The 12,921-nt window shown below is 48.5% G+C and overlaps 2 protein-coding genes across 2 annotated transcripts; one reads left to right on the top strand and one right to left on the bottom strand.

Annotated features, from left to right (window-relative positions):
* Positions 1–41: 41 nt before the first annotated feature.
* Positions 42–1,699, bottom strand: LOC112884781 (uncharacterized protein At2g34160-like). Its single transcript, XM_025950338.1, has 5 exons — positions 1,423–1,699; positions 1,262–1,310; positions 679–741; positions 454–518; positions 42–323 (listed from the first exon to the last, which is right to left on the bottom strand). Exons 1-5 carry the CDS (start codon positions 1,555–1,557, stop codon positions 231–233), a joined length of 405 nt encoding a protein of 134 aa, XP_025806123.1. The 5' UTR covers positions 1,558–1,699; the 3' UTR covers positions 42–230.
* Positions 1,700–9,003: 7,304 nt separating this feature from the next.
* Positions 9,004–12,543, top strand: LOC112884777. The gene is made up of 3 exons (XM_025950333.1): positions 9,004–9,456; positions 9,591–9,696; positions 11,865–12,543. The coding sequence occupies exons 1-3, from the start codon at positions 9,278–9,280 to the stop codon at positions 12,210–12,212; spliced, it is 633 nt and encodes a 210-aa protein (XP_025806118.1). The 5' UTR covers positions 9,004–9,277; the 3' UTR covers positions 12,213–12,543.
* The last annotated feature ends 378 nt before the right edge of the window (positions 12,544–12,921 follow it).

Below are 12,921 nucleotides of genomic sequence, written 5' to 3' on the forward strand. Positions count from 1 at the left end.
GTTTAACTAAGCATGGTATCAAACTATTCTGATGTATATGTATGATCTCACAACAGTGCAGTGGTCAGTAACACCACTAAATTAGCACTAAGCAGTGTACATTAGACACAACTCGGCTACAAATGGAATAATTCAAATATAGTGTTTCAAAAACGCCACACAAGAAGTGGACACACCAAAACAGTACCCAAAAGGCGAAAAAGTAAGGGAAAACTAGACGCTTGAACTTTCTAGGACTGCTCGCCATCTCCTGCGTTTGCCTCTCCAGCGCTGGCGGCCATCAGCTCATCGAAGTTGTCGGTCTTTCCCAGCAATATCTCAATCTGCAGACGGAGTTCGGGGTCAATATTTTTCAAAAAAATGAAGGATGCCGTATGAAAATGAACAAACTAGCAGAAAAACCATGTTGGTCCATGTCCTCAGAAATTGTGAAGGGATTCATGTTGTTCTAACCTTAGCCTTTTGGATCGACCGGCCTCTCATTTCGTCGCTGATTTCAACAGTGGATGTTCTAATCTCTGCACAGGTTAAGGGGCAATAAGTAAGAGAATCCAGAGAATAGCCAGGACGAGGGATAAAGAACAACAGTGACAAAGACATTGAGATGTTGACATTATCTCGATGTAATTATGTAATTACACGCATATTTGATGAGGAATAAGAACCAGAAGTCCTTACTCTTTTCAACGGCAAGACCATTGTTCTTCAGGATCTCCGCAATGGTCACAACTGTTGATATGGCTGCAAGCAAATTAAACAGCTTTGTTAGTGTTGACTAATCCGAAACAGAATTTTAGTTACATGCTGAAAATTTGTGGTGTGACCTCCAAGCTCGCACTACAGAAAGTTATAACGAAGGGAAACAGAATGGTGTAGTTCCCTTCCCCCCCCCCCCCCCCATGTTTATGAAAATTGAACGGCGTTGATCAACATGCCTATGCTAACATGACATGGCAGTGCATTTGCCAATAATTTTGTCCTGCATATCTCAGAGTGAATACAAGTGCCTACAAGCTGTGACATTATAACCGCATTGGTCAGCCCAACGGTTTAATTTCAATTTCATAATTTGATCAATGCAGCATTGTAGAATTTGTACACGGTGCAATACTAGCTACAGCTGATGGCAACAGGCAAACTTTGGGAACTGAAAAAAAAAAATCAGTCTCAGAGATACCAACAAGCATCACGTGCGGAGTCAAAATTGTGTAAGATTCGATCTGCAGACGAAACTGGGATGGGGATAAGAAGGGAGACGCACCCAGCCCGAGCGCGGAGAGCTCGACGTCGCCGTGCTGCTGCATGTACCTCTGCACAAAACGGAAGCCAACGAATCAGCATCAGGCGGACCACCGGAGAGACCACCACCATCGGTGAAGAAGGGCCAGCGAGCGAGAGCCAAGGCCGATGGATCGATCGTACCTTGGCGAGGTTGACGTAGAAGAAGAGCGGCTTCTTGGAGCTGGACACCTGAATCCGGTTCCCGGCGCCGGGCTTCTGCTGCTGCGCGTCGCCGCCCGCCTGCACCGCCGCCACCGCCGCCTTGTCGCTGTACATGTTGGAGCGGATCAATGGACCGGACAATCAGAGGGTTTGCTCGTCTCGCGGGATTGGGATTGGGTGCTTCGTGGCGAGGTGGGGTGGGTATTAATGGCGGCCTCGGATCAGCAGCGGGAGGGAGAAGGCGAGTCGGATCGGGAGCGGGTCACACGAGGAGACCGATACCGAGTCCGTTCCGTCCCGTTCCCGTTCCCGTTCCCGGCCCGCGTCCGATTACGATTTGGTGGGCCTCACACGAATTGGGCCGTTCGCTGAAACTCACATCCCATGGCCCAAGGGCCGGAAAGGTATCAAGTATTTCTTGTACTCTGTCTATATTCTTTAATGTTTAAACTAATCAGCATCATCAAACATTAAAGAATGGAGGTAGTAGTTTACATTATTATAATTTTTCTTATCGTGCATGCATCAATAATGATGGATAGAGTTAAGGACGAGTACAGATATACATGTTTTTTGCTTTAAGGGGGGGGAAATAGCGTAGAGAAAGAAGGATGTAGGTCCTTTTTTTTAAAAAAAAAACTCTGTTACAAGAGCATTTCCTAAATCTTATCGCAAGGAAAAGAACATTGCTGAACGCAAAAAGAGAAACGAGGAACGTGTAATCACGTATGTGCACACACTTACGATGTCGTTTTCAACAATAACCTTAGATATCATCATGTCATTTTTATAATCTCCACAAGGTTAGCAGCTGCCACCAGCAGAATATTGGTTAGTTCTTATGGCAACATCGTAAAAGTGAACGAGAAAAACGGGTCCCGATACATCATTAGATCTTATGATGTAGCTCGTAAAAAACGTGGATAGTACCAGCAACAACTGTGGGCACGTTTGTGAAAGGAAACGGAGAGAGTGCGTCATTTTTTTCCGATTACACAGTACAATTCAAATACTCACAATGAACGCACACTCACCCATATGAACACACATATGCAAATCCTACTCCTATGAGAATCTTTGAAGATTCTGAATTGGCAAATTCTCAAGATTGACAAAGTCACCACAGACATCTCGCTGTCGACGAGAACGTCGTCTATCACTGAAAGCACAGCACCGTTAAATTATAGAAAATTCATTCCCACGAAGAGTCGAACCTAGGACCTGAGATGCTACCGAGAGACTCTTATAATCACCGAGTCGATTATCTTGAAATGAGATATTACGATCCGCATGTCAGTGAGGAAGCGGGATGGAGCGATTCGCCATTTTTTTTTTTGGAATTAGCTCGTCTACGATCTTGGAAAATATTCTCCCCCCGGTCACCCAATCCCTCCTTGACTCCCAACCAAACATCTCGTTATATTGGCATCGAAAGAAGATCTATGCACATGAGCAGAAAAGATGTTCTCCATATATTCAAATATTACCGCCTGATCTTTGTCTCCTACAATGTGTGTGCTAATTTGGCTTAATTATAGAAAAAATCAGGGGTTTCCGATTGTGGTGTATGAAAGAATTGGCCTCGTTCATCAGCCTTCAGATGATACACGACTGGCAGAACCTTTTAGTTCCTGCACACGATCGACCAGACAAAATAAAGAACATGAGCACGACGCGTGCTGATCTGAATTATGAGTACGCTGATCTGATTTGATCCTTTGCGTGTAGCTAGCTAGCGAGGTGCTAATACCTGGCAAGATCATGCATCAGTTTCACCACATGCGCATGCTGCTAGATAGCCAGGTGCTCTCCAACGTAACTCTCAACAGATTTCTGCTGCCTAGTCTTTTTGTTTGGCTGGTCCCTAGAGACAGGTTGAAGTGGATGTACAGCTGCTTGATGTGAAGTAAAGCTGATGAGTCTCCTTGAACACAGCTGAATGACTATTGACTAGGATGCTTTTATTAGGTCCCCGTGTCTCATCTTAATGCAAGGTATGTTCTCCACGTCCCAGAAGCGTCACGGCGTATTCAAGGTAATGGGGTCGGTAAAAATGGTGGAAGTGCAGAAGGGTCAAGGATTTACTAGTTTATTCATCGTGGTTCGATTCAAAAATAAAAAGATCGTTAATATTATATCTTCAGAGCACTTGAAAAAGTAGGTACACTACCGCAGCAGCTGTATGTTTATGTTTTTGAAACAGGGATACAACTAGCGGTTAGAAAAGGACAGGATCAAAGTTGCCAAAGGCAGCAAATTCTCATTTCTGCCCCGCCCCCAAGCTTGACGCTCCAAATAAAATTTGGAGCCTATTTTGGTAAAGGAAAAAAAAATACTATGCGATGATGGCAACAAAGAGAAACAAGTTTTGATCAGAGACACACGAACTGATAGATTCCCTTTGTCTGAGATCGATCGACTTCTTGTCTTGTTTCCAATCCACATGTATGATATGATGCATCCTTTGACTGATATCTGAACCAAACAGAGATAGATCAAACTTCAACTGCCATCTGCACTGCAGATATATGGGGTGGCTTGCACTGGCATGCATGCCGCCTGAGCCTGACAGATGGCCCCTGAAAAACGAAAGAGTCTGACAGAAGGGGGCCAAAACAACGCCTGTCATGTCCCAAGCCAAAAAGGTCCTGAATGAAGGACATGGCATGATTTCTTCAGTTAAAAAAGGACATGGCATGGTCCTCATCAGCCTTCACAAGTTCGAGGTAACGCAAGAGACATGCAGAACTTGCAGACGAGAGATGGCTGGCAGCGATTCTGAGTTGTTTCCAAGTCCAAGGAATCTAGTGGCTAGCAGTAGCATGGCCTTAGCTACGCATGCTTGGTCGAACTGTTTTGCAATATGCAGAAGTTGCCGTGGTTGTCCTCTCCTCTGCATTTTTCGTGTATTGCTTCCCATGAACTCATGTACATGATAGCAGTGGATAGCAATCGAGTTCATTTGTACCAGAAACCATGCATCATTTGGTTGATCATCATGGACGTACAGATGATGGAAATCAAGCAAGCCTTGATTGCGGAAACCGTCGGCATGCCAGAAACAGGAGGCTGATTCATTTCTTGTTTTGGCGGCGTCCCAATCAGCATGCCCCAATGTGTCTGAAATCCTCCAGACCCAGTTCGCACAAATCCACCGCGCGGAAAGACATAACGGATAGCTTGTATAGCTGATGGAGCCTGCTGATACTCCTCTGTTAACAAAGAAAACGTGCTGAAAACGAACACTTCACGGGTCATGCGCCTTCACACAGCTCACCAATGGGACCGGGGGCATGCAGCACGCGCATCCCGCATCCGTTGCTAGGTGCTCTGACTAAACCAAGGCTTATTCATAGTTTGGACAACAGATGGAGATCGAGAAGTAGCTAGGATACATTCATGGACATCGTTTGAACGACTCAGAGTTTGTTCGCTTTCATTTAGTTAGTACTAGTTGTTCACAATTCGCTCTCACTGATCCCCGTTTTTTGGCTCTGCTAAACAAGTTAAAATGACTTAGCAGATCACACATGTGAAGATACAGCGCCCGGGGCATGACTTGGTAGATCACACACGCGAAAAGACAATGTGGCTTACAAGATTTGTTTACATGAATGCCACGCACACACAGGCTTTGCATTGATTTACAAGCAAAGAACTTTTCCATGCATGAAAGTCCAACTCTATCTCTAGAGATTACCTATCCATACTAGCCAACACCCTCGTCCTTCTTAATCTTAATTTGCTCATTTTGAAAGCTATAACTGTGTCTCTCGTGGACTACACTTTTGGTGGCGTGAGGTTGCAACTTGGAACAGCGCTAGCTTACCACAAAATACCGTATTAAAACCATTTTCTGTAGTGTTGATAAGGTTTGCTTTGAGCAAGATGGCGTCTGGTCATCCCGAAGTGGCGGTTATCTCCTGCAATGGCGAGCTAATTTTCCTAGCTTCGGACAACAATTTTCAGAACACAAAGTGCCTTCTGATGATACGCATGACTCATGAGCCACCACTTGCTTTGTTCACAAGTGCCAGAATTAATTGTATATATAGTTCCTCATTGTTATGTAAAAAACAAAAAAGGTAACTTTATAGTTCCTGAACTAGAAGAAGCAAGAGCAGGAACATGTTGATCCATCTGATTCGCCCAGGCTCGTAGTGAGGAGCTACCTGGCAAGATCACGAATCCCATTCACAGGTGCGCGAACAGGTAGTAGCAGCAGCAAAGGTGAAGTGCTATCCGACTCAACAGGCATCCCTGTTTTTGTGCTTGGCAGCTTCCTCGACAGGTTGCAGTGAACCTATTAGCTAGCCTGAGCCATTAGCTACTAGATCGATCTGAAGCAAAATAAAGCTGAGGCTCTGATGGGACAGCTAGCTGAATGGCTAGGATGTTTTGGTAGGTCTCCGTGTCTCCATTTTTATGCAGAGATCGACATGTTCTCCACGTCCCGGAAACGTCACGACGTTGAGCAGACGATGGTGATGAGGACAGAAAGGTTGCGGATGTGTTAGTTTATTTTAACGCGTGATTCGTGAAATGATGACCAGCTGTTCTCCCGCACTCGAGAAGTGGGGGTGTGAGTGTAACGCCGCGGGCGCTGGTATGTCAAAATAAACGGCGATGCTACCCTTAAAAAAAAATACGGCGATGCTAGTTTATCACGATGCCGTTGGGGAAGGAATGGGTCACCCACACCCATGCCCACATATTACCCATTCCCAATTTATCCATCCCCAAATGAGTAGGTAATTACCCAACGGGCATAGATAATCCATAGGTAAGCTCTTATGTCTGCTCAGCTCAGCACTCATACGGCTAAAAGCAGTTGATCATGCAACTGGCCGATGCTCCCTATGCTAGTGTTGACTCGTCGCTCTCGAAGCGCAAGGCTTGATTGTTGAGGCTTGTGCAGTTGTGTGCGTACAGCCAAGCCTCGAGCTCGGCGTCAAGGTCGTCAGGTGCTCGGCCTGGTCCCAGCAGATCAGTTGGAGGCGGCGGCGGACGTCGGTTCCGTACGGTGGGGGTCTGTTCTTCGGCAACCTCGCGCGCGCTTCGTCGAGGAGCTGAGTACGGGGAGGGTCATCGTCGTCGGTGAGGACAGTGGTATGGTTGAACGAGTAGGTAGCATGGAAGCGAAACCGGACGTTAATGCACTGCACAACATATGGAAGCGGGGTCTGAACTGTGGCAGAGGCGACCCTCCTCGTCGTCCGCGAGCTCCGGTGCCGGCGCCGGCGCCGCCGCCGCCACTGGAAGAGAGATGCACGAAGATGAGCAGCGCGAGCATGGTCCACCTCCCGCCGGTCGCACGCTTAGGTGACGCCGGTCATGACGAGATCGCGGAGAACACCCCTCGCTGTTGTCGCAGCTGCGTATAACTGATGGGTATGTTTGAAATGGGTATTACCTGCGTATATCCTACCCATACCCAAATTTAGATGGGTAATTTCGTACCCTACCCAAATACAACGGGTATAGGTTGGGTACGGATGCTGGGTACCCAACGGCAACGTGAGATGCTACGAGCTGATCGGAATAGTACGTATATCTTTGATTAATATATTATATCTTTCTATGTTGCGTGGAAAGTACTTAGGAAACAAGGCTTAATCTAGCAGAAAACTAAGTACTAAAATGAGACTCGAACCCAAGCGATTAGGATGTACAATCACAGTCCCACGTTAAAGGTTAGGATTCGAAGGGTTGAGCGTGCGTGCATGTTTGTATGACCATCTATGTATAATGAACTGTGCATTTTCTTAAAAAAGAAATGGCCGCTAGCCTTGTTTACCGGGGTTAGCCAATCCTAAAGAAATTTGTAATAGTTCATGGAATAATAAGATCAGATCCCCAAACCTATACGGCAACCTGGACAATGTTGTCCATCACGCCATCAGCAGAGGATGAACTCATATATAAATGGTGGCACTTCAGATTTGAACAAAATCCAAACGCAGAAGTTCGCGCCTTCGTAGGCTTGATGGCTGTCTAGCATTTTCTGGGAAATTTTTCCTACCAGCTTATGATCAGTGCTGCTCAAGCTATATGAAGCGTTGGCAGGTCCCGCTAGTTGTGGCGTCAGTGGGCCTCGATCAACAACGTGCCCGTCCTGCATGCATTTCATGCCAGCCAGACGCCCAGGGTACCCACGATGGCCGTGATTAGTCGGCACTGTCCTGTCTTGCCCCCAATCAGATCGGATCCCCTCGGCTTGGCTTGGGTGTCGTCTGAACCCCAGTTCGATTTGTAGACACCAGACACAGTCAGAAATCTCAGCCAGAGCAAACTTTTGATCGATGTACAGTCACCCCAGCAAGCAAGCAGGAGACTGAACTGCTTAGAGCAAGTATAATAATATGTTGTAAGCAGGTTAAATGTTGAGGTGGAGAAGAGAGAAGAGGTTGTAAGCAGATTAAATGTTAATGTGGAGAAGGAAGGAGAGGAGAGAGAAAAAGCATGTTATAAGCGTATAGCTGGCTTCGATACAAGAATAAAAAATTTTATAGAAAACAAATAGATTATATATACCTGACTGACTGGTGGGGCCGGTTGCGCATGCTCCCATCCCCTGTCAACAGAGCAGATTGCAGTGGCAACCTTCAAAACTCTTCCCTCACAATCTATAAAAGACTAGTAGTTTTATTGGTTGCATATCAACTTTTGCTAAACCAAAATCAGGATATGCCAATAAAATTTATATCTAAAAGTTGGTATTTGTGGTCAAAATATTGGTAAGTTACTGAAAACTTCTTATCCCTCGCAAAAGAGAAAATATATTGCTTGCGTACATAAACTCATCTCCTCCAGCTTTTTTACGTACTTCAAATTCAACCGGATAATTATACTCCATTTTTCTTCAACTGCATGCACATGAACTTCAACCGGAGATGATGGCGCCCATCTCCGATCCGGATCGGCGAGGACAGATGGCGCCCTTCCAGCGGCAGTCGTAGCCGACCTTCCTTGGCCACGGCAACCGCCCCGACCGCTCCAGCTTCCATGGAAGCCTCTCGAACCCTACGTCCCTACGTAGCAGCTCTGCTCCTAGACAAAAGCAAGCTACGGACGCGACGAGTAGCGACGACGCACGAATTTGGCCGCGTTCCGCTCCTCTCATGCATGAACCGCGGAGTATAGCATTTTGCTCAGATGGATCAAGTTCGTTCTCGATTCTTGATTTTGCTACTACCTGGAAAGGAAAGGACGGTAAAAATGGCCTGCATCCGAGGAAGAAAGGAGGGACCATTTTACCGTACGGTTCACTGAAACTGAGAGGTGAGAGACTGAGAGTAGATTAGGCGAAGTGATCACTGTCAGTTGGGGGAGGTTAACTAACGTACTCTACGCGAGGGAGCGTGGGGACGGAACGGTCAATTTTGGTCATCGTAGCCGTAGCGTGAGGGTTCTCTTGCCCCTGCGTGGAGGGGAGAAAGATCTGGATGAGGATGACGTGGATCCACGTGTCCGGCGGGAGGTCCGCGTGGAGCGGAGCCCCGGCGCGGCCGCGGCGCTATATAACCCGCCCCGGAGCGCCACCATTCTCCCTCACTCATCACTGGAGCGCAGGAGGAGCTTGTTTGTTTTTGCAAACCTACGTACACACGCAGCCTCCAGCTGCCATTAATTCATTGCAAGCTTAGCGCAGCGGTGGTAGTGTAGCAGAGGAGGGAGGAGCAGAGCAGAGCAGGCGCTCTGTGGGAGCTGGGTCGATAGAGATAGCTCCGGGCTGCTGCCGGTCATCTCGGTCGGTTTCGTTCGTCGGCGACGGCTTAAGCCGCGAGCTTGGGGACCCGGTCGAGCGCGTGCCTGGCCGAACACCAGAGGGAGGATGGTGAACACGGCGGTGAGCCTCGGCGGCGGCAGGGCGGGCGGTGTGCTGCCTCTGGCGTCGCTGAACCACATCAGCATCGTGTGCCGGTCGGTGGAGGAGTCGCTGCGCTTCTACACCGACGTGCTGGGCTTCGTCCCCATCCGCCGCCCGGGATCCTTTGACTTCGACGGCGCATGGTACGCTCAGCGATTCAGCAACTCTGTAGTCTGTACATACCAATCTACAGTCTTGTTGCCCACAGACACAGCAGCTCTGCCACGCACTGTATGCCTCTCGCGCGATGATGATCAGATCGGTTCTGAATGCTTAGGTTGTTCAATTACGGGATCGGCATCCACCTTCTGCAGTCGGAGGACCCCGGCAGCCTGCCGGAGAAGAGGGAGATCAACCCCAAGGACAACCACATCTCCTTCCAGGTACTCATCAGCACCATGACCAGAAAACTATCTCGTCTCCATGCCCTTCATCTCTCTGTCTTGCTCACTCTCAGCAATCTCTGCCTGAGCTGAGTCACTCCAGAATTAATATCTATTTTCTCCCTGATCCCCGACGGCGACGGGGCCTTGGGAACTAATAATTTCCATCTCCATCGATGGGTGGATGGATTAACCTGCACGGTAGCCACCACCTAGGCCGCGCTAGCCTCCAACGCCGAGCCGCCGCCCCCACCTTCGTCCGCACATGGCGAAGGTTGCTTTCACGGTTTCACCCCCGGGCCATGGAGCCACGTCGGTGTCCATGAGTCCGTCCATGCCCGTCACGGAGCCGATCGATCGAGACGCGCGGCGGGGCGCGCACGCTAAGGCCGCGCGCCTCTCCGGTCGCTTGCGTGCGCGCGCCGCCTCCATTTCCGGGGGCCGGGAGCTCCTCCTTTGCCCGTCCGTTCCGCCAAGTTGCGCCGTGCGCGCCATCCGCCATGGATGATCATCGGATGGGAACCAAGGGGAGGAGCAGCATGTGGACGAATTGGCGTTCCCTTGCTGCTTCGCTCCGCAGCAAGGACGATTCCGAGCCGTGTTCCGGCCGGTCGAGTCCACAGATAGCATAGTGCATGTCGTGCAGGGTAGCTTAGGTCATGCGATATCTTGGACGGAATCAGGGGGAAAAAAGGAGCTAGGAATGAGTGTACGGCTTGGGTTCTACCGCTCGTGGTCGACAGTGACGTGCTCCAGCCAACTTGCAGCGACGATTTCAGGTTACAGCGAAAGTATCTTTCCGCTGTTCTACATGTAAATCGAGCGGATACCATCGCCGTCCGACCTACCTGCTATAAAATGCAGTACGTTCAGCCACTGTTTCTAGTCTCAGCATAAGGTCACTCTGTCTCTGTTCTAGGTACCTGCCTACCTAGGAGCTCCACGTTGGTTTCGTGCTGGGATTTTGCCCAACTATCGGCCACCTGCTTGACAGTGCAGCGACGTTATAGTCTAATTATTTATCTATCTATTATTTATTTATGGCTTTAGGTCTCGTATCAATTAGCGAGAGTGAACGAGGGATACATAAACACTCCGATACCACAGTTATACCAAGATGAGAGGCATAAAAGAATTTGTTTGTGCTACAGCTGTACTACCCTGATATACTGGTATATGATCAAACCTTACCCATAATGTTTTCCAGATACCATACAATTAGTTCAGGCTAAATTAATCTTCCAAAACAAAACCAAAACAAGCATTAAAACTCGGAAGTTCTTTATCTTACTGGGCATTGGTGTCACTTGAAACTTGCTCAAACTCTATTCCTCTTAATATATAATATAAAAAATGCGGAGCTGATCTTCAACGTATTCGAGAAAAAAATATTAAACATCATCTTTTTATTACAAAGTCCTGGGAATTAAGCGTCAGAACTCTCTAGAGCTTCACATGCATGTCCCTCCGGCAGCCAAGCTGTTAGGTCAGCCATGTCCTCTTCAGATCAACTGTCGATGTTGCTTTCCCCTAACCTCCCTTTCCCAATCCTTTTTTCCCGGGCCGGGACACACAATCACATGCACACAGACACCTCCATGGCTCATCGGCCCTACAGCTAGCTAGCTCTCCCTCAGCAACCAGCTCACAAATGTCGAGGAAATATTAGCAGTCACGAGAGCGACGCTGTCCATCAGCGGCTATAGGCTCCAAACCTCCGCGCATAATTGCCCGTGTTCTGGTACCACGGATGCGGCGAGCGCCAAGTCATTTTCGCCGGCGATGGGTCACGGCCGGGTGTTTATCACGTTGCTGCAAGGACGACGGCCGGCCATCTCCTATTCTCCTGTGTAGACCGTTGATGACGCATCGATCGGGATATTTTCGGACAGAAACTGTTGAGCGGTCGCGTGTGTGTCGTAGTGTCCGAGTCAGCAGCCACAGAGGGCTGAGGTGGATAATGATTGAGGGATTGTGCTCGATCGCCGTGATGACTCACATCACACGAATCTGACACGATAGGCCAAAGTAGAAAAAAAAATATCTTACCCCACACGAGTCACCGTACGTGTAAAAGCTCTGATTTTTATCATTTCAAGTTGTGGACTTGTGAATTGAAAGTGACGGCACCTTCGTACGTACTCATGTCTGCACTGTATGGTCTGCAGTGCGAGAGCATGACGGCGGTGGAGCGGCGGCTCAAGGAGCTGGGCATCCCGTACGTGCAGCGGTGCGTGGAGGAGGGCGGCATCAACGTCGACCAGATCTTCTTCCACGACCCCGACGGCTTCATGATCGAGATCTGCAACTGCGACAACCTCCCCGTCATCCCGCTCGCCGGCGCGCCCGTCCTGGGGGCCTGCAAGCGCGTCGCCGCCGCCGTCAAGCAGCAGCACCAGCAGCAGCAGGGCGGCGCGGTGCCCCCCGCTCCGGCGGCTGCCGCGCAGTGCGTGCCGTCAGCCGCGGCGGCGCAGGCCATCCGCGTCGGCGAGGAGGCGCACATCTCGTGCGCGTGAGCAGCTAGCCATGGCGTGCGCGACTGCGTGGTCATGTCGTTGGCGTTGATGCGTTGGAGCCGTACGTGCGCCGCCGTCGATCGCGGTGACGAGGCGGGCGCGAGGCGCCCGAGTGCGGCTGGCGTCGTCGTCTGTACTCTGTATATGCATCGAGTGTGGTAGGGTGGTATGTAAGAGTAAAAGCTCCCCTTCTAAGTGAAGAATAAACTAAGGCAGGAAGATTTCTTCTTCATTTGTCCTCAATCTTTACTCAGTGCTGTTATTTTTTCTATTACCCGGAGAGCTATACCGCGCCCATCTTAAAAGCATCTCCAGCAAGTCTCGTACTCTATATATTTTCTTACTTCATTATCAATAATATTTACTCTATATATTTTCTCTTCTTATTATCAATAATATTTTTTAGTTAGTGCTGTAGACTCAACTTTTAAGATATAAGATAAGATATAAGATAGAGAGAAATTTTCTGAAGGTGTATTTTGACGATCAAAATATTTAAATATTTTGATATTAGAGATGTAATTGGTAATTTACTGGAGCATCTTTCATTAATAAAAGTAAAATTTTTTAATAATAAGGAAAAAGATAAGTAATCTGCTTACATGACGTCTCATTTGACGAGAATGAAGACCTCCATTAGAATTAGTCTCCCGGTGAGCCGTTCACACCAGACTGTTCATGCATCGATATCTGCTTGCATGCACATGTC

Source organism: Panicum hallii, chromosome 3 (assembly GCF_002211085.1).
Source record: "Panicum hallii strain FIL2 chromosome 3, PHallii_v3.1, whole genome shotgun sequence".
NCBI classification, from domain to species: Eukaryota; Viridiplantae; Streptophyta; class Magnoliopsida; order Poales; family Poaceae; genus Panicum; species Panicum hallii.

Excerpts from the sequence above, each read along its gene's own strand:
- LOC112884781 (XM_025950338.1), bottom strand. The coding sequence starts at position 1,557 with ATGTACAGCGACAAGGCGGCGGTGGCGGCGGTGCAGGCGGGCGGCGAC. Across the intron at positions 1,311-1,422 it reads TCTACGTCAACCTCGCCAAG|AGGTACATGCAGCAGCACGG; the intron begins GTACGATCGATC and ends CGTTTTGTGCAG. Across the intron at positions 742-1,261 it reads GCTCTCCGCGCTCGGGCTGG|CCATATCAACAGTTGTGACC; the intron begins GTGCGTCTCCCT and ends ATTTGCTTGCAG.
- LOC112884777 (XM_025950333.1), top strand. The coding sequence starts at position 9,278 with ATGGTGAACACGGCGGTGAGCCTCGGCGGCGGCAGGGCGGGCGGTGTG. Across the intron at positions 9,457-9,590 it reads TTTGACTTCGACGGCGCATG|GTTGTTCAATTACGGGATCG; the intron begins GTACGCTCAGCG and ends CTGAATGCTTAG. Across the intron at positions 9,697-11,864 it reads ACAACCACATCTCCTTCCAG|TGCGAGAGCATGACGGCGGT; the intron begins GTACTCATCAGC and ends TATGGTCTGCAG.